The sequence below is a fragment of the Podarcis raffonei genome, chromosome 7, assembly GCF_027172205.1.
Source record: "Podarcis raffonei isolate rPodRaf1 chromosome 7, rPodRaf1.pri, whole genome shotgun sequence".
NCBI classification, from domain to species: Eukaryota; Metazoa; Chordata; class Lepidosauria; order Squamata; family Lacertidae; genus Podarcis; species Podarcis raffonei.
The window spans coordinates 23,739,030-23,756,790 of NC_070608.1; the positions used below are offsets into that span (position 1 = coordinate 23,739,030).

Consider the following 17,761-nt stretch of genomic DNA (forward strand, 5'->3'; position numbering starts at 1 on the left):
CCCATAGAATGCTAAACTCCTTGCTGCCTTACCTCTCACCTTCTCCCTGTTAGTACTAGCAGTGACACAAGTTGTTGAGAAGATGGAGAGCAACACAGTCCCACTCACGATGCTAGCATGATTGTACGGTAAAGCATGATTAAATTCCATTGATATCAAGGGGACCAAAGAACTCAGTGTGATCCTATGCATATTTACTCCAATTTAAGCCCTACTGGGACGAGGGTGGTATTGTGGGTTAAACCACAGAGCCTAGGACTTGCCAATCAGAAGGTCGGCGGTTCGAATCCCCGCAACAGGGTGAGCTCCCATTGCTCAGTCCCTGTTCCTGCCAACCTAGCAGTTTGAAAGCACGCCAAAGTGCAAGTCGATAAATAGGTACCACTCCAGCGGGAAGGTAAACGGCGTTTCCGTGCGCTGCTCTGGTTTGCCAGAAGCGGCTTAGTTACGCTGGCCACGTGACCGGGAAGCTGTATAGAGCGAGATGAGCACTTGGCCTATAGAGCGAGATGAGCACCGCAACCCCAGAGTCGGCCACAACTGGACCTAAAAGTCAGGGGTCCCTTTACCTTTACCTTTAAGCCCTACTGCGTTCAATTAGACAGAGTTCTTGGTAACTGTGCTTAGGACTACAGCCCTGGTTGCAAACATGCAACTATTTGAAAAGTAGCAGATACCACCTGAATGAAAAAGAGCTTTTTTAACAAGTAAAACAGAAGGACAGATTCCCATGAAATATCAAGCAAAACAAGAAAACATATAGAAAACAAACTTTTTAAACCTGAAGAGTTAAAATGTAGTAAAATGGCAAACAGTAAACTATTCAGTCATTTCCAACAGTATTGTTATGGTAAATTTTGGCAGCAAGAAGGATAGTATTCCTTGAAACTTATTTCCTGCTGCAGGAAGCCACAGTGTACACCATTGCTTTCGTGCCTGCCAAAGCCAAACACAAAGCCTTCAAGTTAAATCAGCTAAACATCAATGCACACAATATGCAGGAGACATATGCCAAAGACATTTTTGAATGGTGGTTTTATGCCAGCTGCAGTTCTTCACACTGTCACACTAGTTTCCACTTGTGAGAAAATGTTATTTATATCAAATCAGTTACCATTAAATTAGAGATTTGTTTTTAGGTGTCTGCTAGTGAGTTCCAGGGTTACTTTATATTAATACCAATGTTGGCGCTCCCATCAGTTAATGTATCTGGTAGGGCAGCACACTGGATTCAGTTGAAGCCCCAATCGTATTGGGCTGATTTGGGCAGAACCAGGCTAGTCAGATGGAGACAGCCCCAGATTGCACTGGGATGGGCATCCCATGAGATCTGGGGCATGGTGGTAGGGGAAACAGAGTAAAAGAAGTTTTCCTGCACATGCCTGTTTCGCAGGGGAGCACACAGTCAAATTGAGCAGGACTGAGCCATTTGCTCCCCAGCTGGAAGCAGACCCAGCAGGATTGGATCTTCCAGAGGATTCAGTCCTGAAGGCAGCCGGGGTCTGCTCTGCCAGTGTCTTTCACATATGGAACTCACTGGGAAAACAGCACCCAGCCCTAAAACAGGAGGAATTAAAGTGGTGTTCTTCAGATGGTGTTGAGATTCGAACCCTATCATTCTGAACCACTGGCCATGCCAGCTGTGGCTGAGGATAATTGGGATTCAAAGGACACCATGTTAGCTAATACTAAAAGGATTGTGAAAGGTGGTAACTTATGCTTCTCTATTTGTCGCTGCAGTACAATTCCAATCAGTCCCCTCAAGATGGCCATATGGTCAAGAATAATAGGAGTTGTAGCCTAGAAGGCAACAAGTTCCCCATCCTCAGTGTAAATTTTGCAATAAAAAGTAAACCTGGGATAAGGTATTGGTCCCACAATAGTGGTGTAAAATAAACTTACCTAATGAATAAACAGAAGACGTTTCCCCTTAACTCAATGAAGGGCTACTGATAAATCTATTTCAATAGGTGAACATTCCACACGGTTAAAAAAAAAAAAAGGATGGAATATGTTAAACAGCAACAAAGCTGAAGAGGGAGATTTTTAAAAAATGTGCTAAGGTTTTAGAGAATAATTTTAAGAAGAAAGAAACCCACACCCATTCTCACAAAGCACTTCAAGAGCTGTGGTAAAAATTTGTCATAGATAAAACCTTGTGAAGGACATCAGAGAACCCACAAGTATTTATGGAATGAACCACAAGCTGTATACAGAAGTTAACAAATGTCTCATTACAACAAGGATATGGTTACCTTAGTAACAGAAGCATAGCCTTCACATTATATTCAACTTAAAATTCCACCATAATTAAAAGAAAGAAAATAATCTGTTTTAAATATTACTAGAGAATACTTTCCAAACAAACAAAACATTTGTTGAAACCAAATACAATGTAAATTATATTTACTCACAAGCCATTAATAAAGAATGGTAACAGTAAGCTTTCTGAAGCTTTTCTGAATTATTTTACAGTAACACTGTTTACCACAACCAGGGATTTTATATGTCAATGTTAAACATATATGGCAGCAAAGTATCCTTGAAATGACTGTTCAAAAACATATTTTTGAAATCAGCAGGAAGAGCCCAAGGGACAATGAAACGTTTTGTGGAAAGTCAACTATTTGCCCAACTGGAATTTGATTTAAATACAAATACAATCGCATGCTAAAGGGCAACATCAGCAAAATGCACACTAGGGCATTTTACTGCTTTGGTCCAAAAAAGAATGCATGTCAGGCTCTCTAAAGCTTGATATACAGGAGAAAAGACCTGAAATCATATAATTTAATTACCACTCTTCCAAAAAACTGCTCTTCCAAATCCTGAAGACTAGTTCTCAGGTCCAAATCACAGAGTCTGGAAATTTTTTAGAAAACAGCTCTCCACATTTTCATAGATTTATTAATATTATGAAGCCACTTAGTTATGACAGTGCTCTGGTGTAATAATCTTCCCCAAAGAGGCGGTTTTAGGGGAGCGCGACTGGTTCAGCTGCACTGGGTGCCGTGCTGCTGGGGGCGGGGGTGGGGCACAACAATGCTGTAAAACAGAGAGTGAGAGGCAAGGGGCACCGGATTTTAGTGTCGCAGAGGCCACTGCTGAAATTTGAGAACCAAAAGTTTGCCACTATTCCCAAATACATTTTTTCGCCCTGATCCCTATGGTTATGCACCTAAGAAATAATTTCCCTAGACCAGGCTTCCTCAGCCTCGGCCCTCCAATGTTTTTGGCCTACAACTCCCATGATTGCTAGCTAGCAGGACCAGTGGTCAGGGATGATGGGAATTGTAGTCTCAAAACATCTGGATGGTCGAGGCTGAGGAAGCCTGCCCTAGACCATGATGAACCCTGACTTCATTTTCTAGTGCTCTGTACGAATCTTTTTTCCTGTCAATCATACAAAAACAGTATGATGTTGTGAATATCAAGGTTCAGCAGCAAAACCATAGAGGCTGCAGAAAACTTGAGTAAATGATCCGACATGTTAAATATGGATTTAATTGTGATTAATACTAACAGTGCTTGTGCACAAGGGAGACTCACATTATCTGCTAAATTGAACCAGGCGCACTACTACCAGGCAAGATTTCCAACCTAAGTGAAGTTAAGGAGAGCCTCATCTTGGAGTACAGATTTATCTACCAGCCATTAAAGATAAAGTAGCCTCCATGAACACCAGTCATGATGTAACAGGAGGTGAAAAGGGCAGCTCAATGTACTTAAATGGTGACATGCCTGCTGCTTTTAGACAAGGTGAAATAAGTGCTTCGAAATTCAAATAAGACAATATAGTGGGATATTCTTCCAACTTCCAACTTCATGTTTTCAGTCCTCTGAGAATTTGTTTCCCTACAAACTGCTTCCACATTCTAACAAACTTCAAGTATTCTCACAAAGGAAACGGCTTATTAATAGTTAAGGATGAGCAGCTGGATGCAGGCAGGTCAACACCTCAAAGGTTTCCATCTAGCCTCCAGTATATCCTCTGATCCTAACAATAAGACCCCACGTATACCATGTTATACACCCTGACCACATTTTATCATATGGAGACACAGGGAAGGAGCTGTTTTAACCACTATCATGCATGATACGTACATTGGGCTGTTGATGAACATTGTTAAGAATGTATTGGGGCCAAAATAGACTAGTAAGATTACTGTCTGGAAACACAGAATGTATCTTTCTAGTCTTAAAACAGCAGTATCAGCTTCTATACTGCTTCTGAGCACAATTCGTTGTTTAATTCATTAACAGTCAAAACCCTGAATGGCTTGCCCCCAAAAGGATCCCTTTATTTCATATGAACTTCACAAAGATCTTCCTGAGAAGGTTTCCCCTGTTCTTTCTGCCTTTGGAAGTAAGGCAGGTATGAACCAGGAATTGGGTCTTTTCTGTTGTGGCACCCCAGCTCTGGAATGCTCTCTGGACTCTCCTCTGCCTGGCATCTTTTTGACACCTGAGTAAAGTCCTTTTTATTTGCCCAGACCTCTTAGATCTGTGACTTGTTAGCTTTTATCCACATCTCTATTTGGTAAATACTGCTGTTTTATGTTTGTTTGTTTGTTTGTTTGTTTTGTTTTGTTTTGTTTTTAATTGTGCATTGTGTTTTTGCACCTTGTTGTAAACTATCTTGGGAGAATTTGGGGGCACCAAAGAGTAGTACAATAAATATTCAAACAAGCAAATAAGAAAAGGTTCGTCTGCCTGTTTCAGATGAAAATACATTTAGTTCTTGTTTCTTGGCTTCTATGGAACAAAGTTCTGTGTAGCCCTTCAGCTTTTCATCTGACAGAAATATGCCCCAGTGAAAAACTGGATGTCAAGTACAGCTGTAAGTGATTGCTGTATCAAAGTGAGAATGATAAACTGTGTTAACTGAGAGACAATAAAGCAGAGGTGGAAATTTGTAGCCCTGTAGATGTTACTGGACTCCAACTCCTATCACCCTCAGCCAGCATAGCCAATTGTCAGGGATAATGGGATCTATAGTCCAGCAATGTCTGAGGCGCAGGTTCCCCATCCCCTGCCACAAATGCATGAAGCCATCTAGTCTTTCTTCTTTACAGTAAGGTTATAGAATTTCATACCACAATGCAGCACTATAATCATGTATTGAGGGCTGCTCCACACATTACACACTGAAATTCACATGGAACTAGGTCTTTTAAAAATAAATTAAGCTTGAACTGATGAAGGAAGTTAGTCTATAATGCTTCCATCCCCAAACTGCACAATGTGCCTCTCAACAGTACACAGTATAAAATACTCTACGTAGTGTTTTGGTTACAACAGTACAGTGATACCTCAGGTTAAGTACTTAATTTGTTCCAGAGGTCTGTACTTAACATGAAACTGTTCTTAACCTGAAGCACCACTTTAGCTAATGGGGCCTCCTGCTGCCACTGTGCCGCCGGAGCACGATTTCTGTTCTCATCCTGAAGCAAAGTTCTTAACCTGAAGCACTATTTCTGGGTTAGCTGACTCTATAACCTGAAGCGTATGTAACCTGAAGCGTATGTAACCTGAGGTACCACTGTACTATCATAACCTCAGTTTCCAGAGAGGTCTTTTAAGATTTCACAAGATTCTTTGTTGTTTCTACAACCTCACAGCTTTCACAGTACAAAAAGCCATGCATCCCAAACGCTTTTGCCAAACAGGACATTCACAGAATACCTCACACAGACGCACATTTTGCCCTACCCTGGCACACCTTTCTCAAGCACATAAAGGTATATTGGGGGGATATGCACTTCTGGTACCCTGGGTATTTATTCTTACTTTCTCATCTGTAAGCTTCCTAGAAAGCCATTCAATCCTATCACTCCATCTAATCTTCATTTTCCTAAAGAAGATGACACAATTGCTTTCTTGGTGTGCTTGCATGCTCAAGGAAAACATTCCTGATTTTTATGGGTCCATATCCAAGTCAAACCCATGACACCAATTCATATATCACATTTTCCTGAATATGTGAAAATGGTATTCAGAGGCAAACCCACCTTTAAGTCCACTATGACAAAGTTTCTCCCCCCCGCCCCACCCCCTTGGATAGAAACTGGTAAGTTGCAAGGAGCCTGAACCAGTTGAGGAATTCCTATGCTTGACAAAGTAATATCTGTCATTTTTAAAGCCGTAAAACATTTTACTGCTGGGAAAGGATTTTGATGTTTGTAACATACTTCTATTGAAGTACAGTTCGAAAATGCCACATCTGAGAAACAGACCAACAGGAAGCATAAGACACTTGTTCATCTGTATTTCTGTGACTTTTCTCACTTGGTATTATTTGCAACTATACTTTCATGTTTCTCAGCAGTGCCAACTCTACTAAGAATCATATATTATTTTTATCATGTTGATTACATATGTTCTCCAGTTTTGCTGCCTACATATGATTAGTGTGGTTTGCAGAAAGTCAGTGACACAATCCAGAGCACGACATTCACACAAAGAATGTGTTTACTGTGAAACTTTGCCTTAGAAGTTTGCTTTCTTTCACAGCTTTGATCCACATGACATCAACAGTCCAGCATTTTGAATGTCTGCTAACCATTTAACATTATGAAAATCACTTTCACACTAGGCAGCTACTGAGAGAGAAGGTATTTGCAAAAAAAGAGAGATCCCTTTCCTGACTGATTTTTTTTTCCTTGCAGAGGTGGGGGAGCCCTTAAGATCATGATAACGTAACTGAAAATTAATTTATCGTTCATCAGTGCTTCACAGACTGTTGAAGTGTCTGAAAAAATATGAAAGCACGCACGATAATTCAGTAATCAATGTAAAAAAGGAAAATTCTATCCAAAAAGATTTTCATCAGAATACATGTTTTACTGGATAACTTTTATTCCAGCCCTGTGATGATGTTTAAACTGTGTAATTAGCGAGGGGCTCAGGATCATGCAAGTTTACTTTGCCTGCCAGTTCTTTGTGTATTCAACTTTATTTTTGCATGTGAGCTTATATATGCAGAACCCAACATGCATTGCTCAAACTACATGAACACTATGTCTTGAATACAAAATCAAGAGTACAGATTGTGCTGATAGAACTCGGCACACTGGGCTAGGCAAATACTATTCAATGTACAATGTGCAATGTGCAGGCAAGGATAAAACAATGCAATCCCAGTCGTCAACCATGAATGCCAGATCAATGATTTCATATCTTCTCTCTCAAGATAATATCTTGTTTTGATTTTTAAAAACATTTCTGGATTTTTCAAACGTTTTTCTCATTCTAATTTGTCAAATAAAAAACACTTACTGGTAAATGTCTTTCCTCAGCACAGCTCTACTAAGAGGATTGTCAGCCTGAGGAGCCATCGACACAGAGCCAATTTTAAGCACCAAAGTATCTTCCTTACTCGTCTTATTATCTGCAATTGAAGTAGGAAACAAACAACATTTGTGGATACACACAGAGGCAGAAGTATTAATGAAGGTATTTCCAATGCAATGAGTGAGGTGGAGCAACCATATCATCATCATCATCATCATCATCATCATTATTATTATTAACTTCTGCAATAAATAATAATAATAAATTTTTATTTATATCCCGCCCTCACCAGCCGAAGCCGGGCTCAGGGCGGCTAACAACAATAAAATAATACAACATTCTAAAATCATTTCATTATAAAATTAATTCAAATCAAATTACTGCTAAACCAATTAATACCAAACAAAATAGACAGATATGACAGTCAGACAGGCAGGCAGATAGACAGATATAGTTCCCCTGCCCATCCCTAGGCCTGGTATTCATGCTATTTTGGCTGATGTAGCTTCCCTCATTCCTAATGCCATCAGGATAACATGAGAATATATTTAAATTGACTAGTATTGATTAGTGAAATGCCTGTAATTATTATAAGTGCAGTGTCCCTGGGGATATTACAGGGACAGAGAAATGTGTGTGTTTATGTATCTGTTTCTGATACATGGAGAATGAATGCTTCTTCGTGCATCTTTGGTTTTGTGTATATACTGTATGTTTGAAGCATATGACTTCCCCAAAAGAATCAGGGGAACTGTAGTGAAGGGTGCTGGGAACTGTAACTCTGTGGGGGTTAAACTACAGTTCCTATGATTGTGGGGGGGGGGTTGTGTGCTTTAAATATATAGTGTGTATGCAGCCTTTGTGTGGGGCACCCATTTATACGAAAGGAAAGGTAAGGGATGGACTCAGGTACACTATGCTAGGGGGTGGGCAGCTAAAACTTCTCCCTACACCTATCTCAGTGTCTGGAGTAAGAAACAATATTTTTCTCCAACGGTGTCCTAATCTACAGTCTATATACTTTCCCCCACAAAGCTTAATGGGAAACAAACAAGTATTTCCCTATTGGCAAACTATGCCCTAAGTCCTTATTCTTGGACTGGCTGCTGGAAGAATGTAAAAGAATGTTGGGTATTGACATATGAAAGCTTACTGATTACCTAATAAGTGTTTAATTGTTTTTTAGAGATCTTAACCGTTTTAGCTCCTATTAAATATTGTGCCTATGCCATCATTGCAATAACTTTTAACACAGCTACTTAAAAAATACAAGGTATACTGTGAAGAAATAAAGAAGTGAACATGTATTTCAGTATAGAGACCTGCACTCTATATCCTGCAACATTTCTTTTTGCCCATGAAGGATTTTATGACATTTTAGAAGCTGACGGTGACATCCGATATATATACATGCAGTTGGGCCTAGTGTTCTCCACAAGCCTATGCTTTGAGGATGTACGTAAGCTTTCAATCCCCTTTCCCCATCTGTGACCACCCAGTGAGATATCCCAGACAACTTGTTTTGAAAGCTAAGCTTTCAGCTACAGATGCTAAGAGTGTGGTGAGTGCTAAGTACTTTACTAAATAACACGTTGCTTGATGTGGAAAGAACAAGCAAACTTCACATGCAGCTCAGAAGACTCATGTGTATGTGTGTTGTGTATATAAAAGCTGGCTTCTGCAACACCACTGAGATGCGTCCAGGATGAATCAGGCAGTCATACTGAGGCTATGATTAACAATCTGGACACACAGCTAATGAATAAACCAAGGCAGGGGTGTGGGTGTGTCAGGCAATGCTATCAAATACTTATGAAATACATCAAAAATAATTAAGGAACTGCACTGAAGATAAGGTATAATAAACTATTTGGGAAAATAGGGTTGGGAGGCCATGGTTATGTGGGAAGTTAAGTGGACAAAGCATTTGTATTTTAATCAGGCTAAATAGATACTCATTTTCCCCTCAGTTACAAATACTTTGGTAGATGTCTAAGCTAACCTCAAGAACATTTTTCTTTTTAAACTACAGGACATTTATGCTATCAACTTTACACAACTTCTAAATCATCAAACTTAGCTTCTTAGTGGTGCTGATTTGACTCCTGGGGCTCCCTCTAATTCATCTGTAGACTTTTAAAGTAAGTCTGTTATATAAATGTAGCTCTAAGCATCATATGCCATGCATACTTTCACTTTTGATCAAATAAAGTATCATTCAGCAACACCCAAATGAACTAACATTGCTACAGCCCTTGTGAAGAAGAATGTGCAAAATGATAATCCTATGAACAGCATTTAAAAAATAAAAATCTTCCTGTAGTATGTAGCCCAACAATAGGCAAACTGACTAATTTGGGCTTTGACAGTAGGAACACAAAGCAAATCTATATGAATTTTGAACATCACTTTATATCAATGAAGTGGACATCTGTCTATTTCTCTGCCTCCCATCACAAAATAGGCATTAGCACATTTGTCACATTTAACAAACGAGTCTGACATGATTTCCTTTTCGGGAAATTTCAAATGAAATTTCCATTTAGGATCTTTTGCTCTGTGTGAAGCCACTTTCAAGATCACGGGAAACTACTCTAGATCAAAACACAATGAATTGATTTGTCCAAAAAGAACCAATTATTAATTACTTGGCAGAAAACAATTTTACCCACACAGAAGACTAAGTAAATCCTCGGAAGAAGATGGAGAAAACAAGCTAGTCTTCTAGGTCCCTAACAGAAAAGGGGTTAGGGCTGGAAGAGCTCAATATATTCTCTGTAGGTAATAGAGCTTGCAAGGGGGAGACATCTTTGGCCTTCCATAAGACGAGGGACGACAGATCCTATCTATTTCTGACTACTGGCTGTGCTGAAATTGGAGTCTAGCAACTTCTGGAGGGCCACAAGTTTCCTATTAGAATGCTTGTTTGCTGTCTTTCAACGTGTTCCATCAAGACAGGAAGTGAGAACACAGGTGGCTGCCAGGTAAAATAATGAGAAGTGGGCAGCACTCAAAATGGTATAAAGTGGGATGGGATGCCTTCCTGTTACTTTTCAATGGACATGACTAAGCGAATTTGAAACGAAGCCATCTCACTAGCTTTCTTCTCCTACTTCAATCTCTGACAATAAAAAACTCCCTGGAGCAATCAAGACATAGCCCTGGGAAGGGGAGGGATAGTTGAGCACTCTAGAAAGCAATTGTACAGTGGAACCTTGGCTGTCAAACGTAATCTGTTCCGGAAGACCATTCAACTTAAGAAACATTCGACAGCTGAGGCGCAAAGGGCTGTCAGCAATTTCAATGGTGAAAATTGAGAAACGCACCTCGGAAGCCGTTCAACTTCCGAGGTGCGTTCGAAAACGGAAGCAATGACTTCTGGGTTTTCGGCATTCAGGTTCCGAAACGTTCGGCTTCTGAGATGCTCCAAAACCGAAGTTCCACTGTACATCCTTTAACAACTGCTTATATCTTTATGCATGTCTGAAACTCGTATGTTATGTAGAATACAGAGGGCAAATTGAGGTTTACTGCCCATTATTATGTCAAAACCTTAGATTTAATTAAGCATACTAGATATAGACAGTGTATGAATCCACTTCAACCACTGATTTGACATAGTAGAGCTGAGCACTGAACGAAAGGCCAAAAATATACACATATAACAAAAGCACAGTAGTCATTTGCCACAAGTGTTTCCCTTAATTAAGTGGTTAATTAGAGGAAACCTGGAGAGGTCACTGCTGAGGTAGCTACCCTGAGCTGACGTGTATTCTATGACCGGAAAGGCAGGCAAGGCTTTCTTTGGACTTCTAAAGGATTTTCTCTAAAATTTGCAAATCAGTAAAACTGGAGAACAAGCCAATGAGGACCCTTCATGGATATAGAGTGGAGACAGCATTTTCATGAACAACAGTATCCAAGAAAAATATTTTTATTGTATTAATATAAGGTGGAGAATATAGTACCTTCAATATTGTGCTGCAATTCCTCCATTTTGGGGGAAAAGATTCTGATTACGCCAGTATTGATATAAATAAGCGGCAAGTTCCGAGATGTGAGAATATGAGTCCTCATAGGTTGGCCTGGCGATTTTCTTTTCTCTTTTTGGCTTCTTGGCAGTTTTGCCTGAAATATACTTGCAATTGCATTGAGAAAAGGAAAACAGAGGACAACATCAAATGCCTGAGCCGAGAGAAGAATCTCATGAAGGAAATGAGGAGAACCATCAGTGAAACTTTCAGATAATTTATGCAAAGTTCTTCGCTCATTTCTTGAAATCAATTTGTGACGGACATTTTTTGTAACTGCCTTTGTGTAAGTCAGTGACAGAAATCCATGTTGCTGGTGAGAACCATCCAAAAGTTTTGCAGTTGCCTGTATCAGGAAATAGAAATTGTGAGAAATAAGTAATCCATTTGCACTGTGTAAAAATTATGAGAACTTTGTCGATCAACCCTTTCATTTTTTATTTATTTTCAGCTATACGCTTCCCTGAACATCAGATGAAAAGCTTTCTGTGAATATGTAGTACATGTTAACTGCCATGGCTACTCTTAGAACTGATTCAAATACAAATATACATACAATCGATATTTTAAAATGCATTTGTTTCAGATCAGGGTATGCTGACTTTGACATCTTTCTGTTCAGATGCAATGAACTATAGCAAGCTTCAGGCTCACATGCCTCATTGACCTCATTTGTGTGCAAGAGCAGAATGAAAATTTCCCCTTTTAGTTTTCAATATACAGCTGTTTTCTGTTACATCCAAACTCTGAAAACTATGGTTTAATCTTGATTTGCCAACAAGCCACAGTTAAAATAAACTGGACTTGGAAGTATGGATGTATTCAAAACCAAGAATGGAAGCTTTGATTTCCCCTTTGCACACAAAGAAGGAGGCAGAGCTCACTACAAGTCACTGTCATAGCATTTTGTCTGAGCCAGACCTTCTGAATGAAGATTTGACCTAATATCTATCTATTATGTTCCTACTAGTCTGAAAAGACAAATGTGAAAAATGCATCTATTTTGGTGCAAAACAGAGTAGTGCTAATCTTACTGGAAATGGCAATGGTGGGAAATTTGACTTTCCGTGCTTACACGCTGGACCCCAACACAACCAAAATCCCACCAAAGGCAATAGTAGAATAGTCAACGAATTGACTCTATGAGGACTAATCCAAATTTCTGCAGGAACCCCATTCATTTCAATAACAGTGGAATTTCCATTCATACAAAGGAAATGAGAATGTGCAACCCTTTGTGTGAAATCAATGGGGAAATCCTTGTTTAAACAGGAGCTTTGCAAATAGAATAATGATCCTGTACGTTCAATGAATTTGGACATATTCTTTTTATGTTCTACTAAGACACATGTATCTCGGCCCAATTAGCTAATAGCACAAATGGCTCTTTATACGTTTTCAAACAATGTCATTCAGATACACTTGATTATTTAGTTACATTTATGCAATTATTTTTTAAAAAATGGTAAAGAATTAGTAAATTAGCTTCATTTGTGTTAGAATGAAGTAACTCGGATAAGTAGCAACAGTAATTTTGCATGTACATGTTCTTGACAGAAAATAATCATGGAGAACAGAACTTCCACTAACCAATAATAATAATAATAATAATAATAATAATAATAATAATAACCTCCCTTGCTGGGTTTCTTAACTGATGCTGGGTCTGTTCATTCATTCCTCTCCATGGTGGAAAAAATCTCAACTTAGTTAAAATCTCAGGCTCTTTCTCACCTCGAGCCCTTGAAAAAGTAACAAGGGGACCAGACTGTACTGTGTTTATCTCCCTGGCTATTTGATCTGTTGAATGATAAGTACATTTTCAGTTAGGTGGTCAGGGAGACGCCATAATCAAATAGTCAGATTATTTTTTTTCTGCCACAGGAGAGGAAGGTGTGATCACACACCACAGGTTGACACCAAGTTGAAATTTCTCACTGGAAAGTAACATGTGATTTACTCCCAATAAATGGAACATCTTAAGATTCACATCTTAAATATACAAATATAAATAATGCATATGTGGATGTCTGAAATCTGGACCCTTTGTAAAAATCTACATGGTGTACGTAGATGCACTGGTCCGTTAGGGGAAAAACCCCTAAAGCTACAGTCAGTGGTTTTTTTCTGGGGAGGACACAGGAGTACGCATACCCCTAAACATTTTGTGAATCTTTGTACTTTTGTCCATTTACTGTATTTACTTTTCCAGATTTGAACTATAAAATGGTGATTTTCTTGAGTTGAAATGAGAGTACACATTTTATTTTTATTTTTTAAGGAAAAAAGCACTGGCCACAGTAGAATAACCCATTTCCCCCAGACCAATTGTTGGTATCCAAAGTCACAAAAATTTGGTAGTCTATGTATCTTTAAAGCTGAGAGTACTTCTCTCCACCCACGTCACTTTTTTTGGCTGCTTAATCCACAGTGTCTGAAGAAGAGTTCTGGACAACTTTAAAGCCTCATCACTAGTTTGTGGAATTTTAGCTGGACCTAATAAAACCAATTATCTGCAGCTTTGAATTTTAGTAATATGTTTGCTTAAGCCATGCTCAGAGCAGAGCCACCAAAATCATTGGACTCAAATATTTCAGGAGTTATCCAGAACCTATGCATGATAGCGTAAAAGATCAAAGTGACCTCTCCTTTAGGGTCACATTTGTAACATACAAAGATGCTCAAGTGAATATTCTTCCTTTGCTCTGCAGCCATCCTTTTTCCCAACTGTGTAGACAGACCACACTTGTTGCCAGAACATTACTGGGGGAGAGAGGCTATTTTAGAACAAAATAAAAACACCAGCTTGATAAATAAGCTTTTGCATGAGTAGCTGTTCATCATTCTAAACCACTGTTTGTTAATGGAAGTTCTGTAATATACATATTGCATTGATTTCTTACAGAGGGAAAGAAGCCAGAGAAGTTACTGAAAGGGTCCTGCTTGCTGACGGGTCGAACCAACAATGTACGTCTGTTCAGCTTGTCAGTACAGGAAAGGAAGACACCTCCACATTTCCCCAGAGACCAAGAGTCTTCCCCAAAGCTTGAGGTGATGCAGGCAAAAAAGCAAAAAACAAATATAAAGCCATAAGGGGGGGAAATCATATATTTTAAAACTAAGCTGAATTTGGCCAATATCCATTGCAGGCTTTGCAAGTCCTTCACCTCAAAAATCACAATTCAATTCAATCAAAAGAAGGAAATCATAAACTTGAAACTTGCCACAGTCTAATTATTTGGCAGGAGAATAAAAAATTATCAGGAATTAAAGTAGAGCAGGACTCTCCCTAGGTAATGACTAAGTGTAATTTGATTTGCAATTAATTATAAAAAGGGAACAGAAGCTTTATTAGAATGGGAAGAGATGGAGTGCAAGAACTAATGGGGTTTTTAAAAGTTGGAAATTGCATTTTCTCCTTTTCCACAAGAACAAATTGACTTTTTAAAAGCTATTGGTGGTTTATACCATAATTCTTGCAGTCCTTCACCCTTCTGCATGAGAAAAAAATGTTTAGATTTTAGGGTAGTTATTTGGTTAAATATCTTATTCTGCTACAAAAATCTCACCACAAGTTTTTCTTTGCATTGTAGGAATATGCCTTCAAAAAGTCCAGACTGCCAACCTTCTCCTGGTCTGGAAAACATAACATTCACCTTATCTGTTCTCTGCAGCTGGTCAGAATCTATACATTTAAACTACATGAAACTATATTCTGAATACTTTAAAAAATATATATAGTAGTCATTCTGATTTGCAAACCAAACTGTACAAACCCACCCATGTTAAGCCATTTTACATTGGAAGATTAGCATCAAGAAAAGAATACTACTATTTTTAATACGGAATTTAGCCAACTGAAACCCCTCAGCATTTGCACTAAATCTGTAGACAGAAAGAGTATTTTAATAATTTGGATAGATATATGAAAAACATGCTGAATTAATTACTTTAATACATGTGGGTTGTTTTTTTAAAAAAAGTTACACTATTGGAAGAATAAGAAGAAAAAACTAAGAAAATTGTTTACTGTCAGATTGCAAGCCTTTTTTCACTAGATCATTGTAATGTTTCGGTGCACAGATATTTCCTAATTCCACAGGCTGCTTGTTATAGCTGCAAAATTTCACACAAGTACTGTCATAAACACAAGAATTCCAGAAGTATAATTAATGTGAAATACAAAACATCAGCTTCTGGTTTCATAGTTATGAAATCCAGCTTCGTGTCTTAAGCTAACCACCATGATAAAATGATTAGAAAGGTAACCTTAAATAATCTTCAGTTTGTACCATAAGACTACATATTGCTCTCCAGAGACTATGAAGGTAAATATTTGTATCAAACCTACAGATATTAGCAGAGGCATGTTCTTTGTCACACTGAGTATATTCTTCTTATTACAACTAATGCTGCTTTCTTCCATGTGCAAATTGCGGCAAAGCAATATCACTTCAAATCATCTCTTTTTTATTTGTATTATTATTACTACCACTAAAGACAGAGGTGACTAATCAGCAGCCCACTGGCCATATTTGAGAATCCAATCTGTTTTTGTGGACTGCCAAAATGTGTAATTTCAAAAAGCACATTAAAAATATTAGAGATTTCTATTTTTACACACACACACACACACACACACACACACACAATGCTATGATGCCAAGATGCCAATAGGCTTTTTGTGGGGCACCCCATGCCTCCCCATCTAAAAATTTTCCATTAATTTTTATTTTATTTGCTGGATGAGTAATGGAGTGATAAAAATATTTTATTTAAAATTGTGTGGAATAGCTGATGGGAAAGACCTTTGGAAGCTTTGAGAATGGGAAGATGGAAGCTTACTGCATCTAAGTGAGTTGTAATTCCTCTTAACTTTTCAGAAGGCAGGAAATCACCATTGCTGACAGCCTCTGCCTCTGCTGAACCTCGGTTGTGTTTCATGCCAATGCTGAGCATAATGTACAATAAAGGGAACGAGAATGAAAGAAACAAAGAACACCCCAGAACACAGACTCTGTAAGGAAGGGGGAGGGAGTGCGGAGACCCAGTTAAGAGAAGAGTAGCATCTATATGTGATTAGTCGCAACCACCTAGCAGAGTGTGGCCCTGGAAACCACCAAGGGACTCAGCTCGGAATAATGTTCATGGTAAGTTCCCAACACTGTATTCTAAGATGAGCATGGGAGGTGCCTCTGTGAGATATACCCCAGCTAACCTCTGATAGGTGGCCGTGTATGGTCTACTACAGCAATCATCTCCCAGAGATGTATGGTAGAAAAGGCAGGTGAGGATGTTGGCTGCTCTAGTGGAATGTGCTGTTGGATAGTGACAATGAGGTTAAAAAAAGAGAAGTATGCACTGGAAAGGAGCAAGTGGGTACTATTCCAGGCAATGCAGGAAATGAAACGGAGGTTCAGCAGAGGGAGGAACTGCTGGCAAGAAGAACGAGTTAATCTCATTCTCAGTTTTTTAAGTGGCAGAAGGAACCCCTTGACACCTCTAATGCTCAACGCAGAGCTGCAGTTATCCTCACACCCACTTTCACACTTCAGCCGCAGCCCCTGAAACGTTGATCATGAGTCAATGCCTGAAACGGGTTAGCCACCCCTATAAAAAAGAAGAGTAAAATGTTTCTACATGAGCACTAACAAATAATAATAATAATAATAATAATAATAATAATAATAATGCACATAAGGTGTGGTTGCTACCTGTTTCTGTAGTGATCAATATTGAAGCTTTCTATTTTACATTTGACTTTAGTGTAGACATCTTGTACATCTACTGAGGCACTGAGGTCTTCTAATTCACCAACAACACATATTTCTGCAGTATAAATAAATATCCAATGAAAATAAGCCATGAGTTTGAACCCTTAAGAAGTTGTCATTTTATATATGCATCGACCACATTTTATTCGAAGTTCTCTACCCCAAAAATGAAATCTTCCTATACAGCTATTGCAGGTATTCCATAAAAGGTGGCAAGTTGGATTGCAAAGGAATAGCTCTGCAGCTAATTCCGGCTGCTTGGCGCTTGACTGCACACCCTGCATTTAGAAGGATCAGTTGTATTTGGGGGCTCTCAACTGGGAACTCCAAAGTGCAGCTGATCCATGCAGGGGTTGCAGCCAGTGATGATAAGCTTTTGCCAGGGATAGACTGCACTCTGGAGTTCCTGAGTGAGACCGACACGAGGGGAGCTTGCATTTGGTACCTTGTTTGAAGGGCATCAAATACAAGCCCTGCTTGTCAAGGAACAACTGAGACCATACTTTGAGGCCTCCTTCTCTCTGCAGTGCCTTCTGTCCTCTGAAAAACTACTCCAGGTGTTTATGGAATTCAGTGGAACATTATGGGAGGTGACACTGGGGGTAGGGGAGCTGTAATGGAAAAGCGGAATCTTAAAAGTCCTTATTCTGATAGGAGTCCCTG

The 17,761-nt window shown here is 39.0% G+C and overlaps 1 protein-coding gene across 6 annotated transcripts in view; it reads right to left on the reverse strand.

The window, feature by feature from the left end:
• Positions 1 to 17,761, reverse strand: part of VPS13B (vacuolar protein sorting 13 homolog B) — a 370,069-nt gene that overhangs the window by 155,948 nt on the left and 196,360 nt on the right. For 4 of the 6 annotated variants that reach the window (XM_053395521.1, XM_053395520.1, XM_053395519.1 and 1 more), the window contains exons 27-30: positions 17,039 to 17,153; positions 14,228 to 14,369; positions 11,262 to 11,670; positions 7,279 to 7,390 (exon numbers count right to left, since the gene is read on the reverse strand). In XM_053395521.1, the coding sequence (XP_053251496.1) occupies positions 7,279 to 7,390; positions 11,262 to 11,670; positions 14,228 to 14,369; positions 17,039 to 17,153 (778 nt within the window). Of the gene's footprint in view, positions 1 to 7,278; positions 7,391 to 11,261; positions 11,671 to 14,227; positions 14,370 to 14,893; positions 14,961 to 17,038; positions 17,154 to 17,761 lie in introns of those variants that run through there. The other 2 variants (XM_053395522.1, XR_008331404.1) reach the window with 2 other exon arrangements.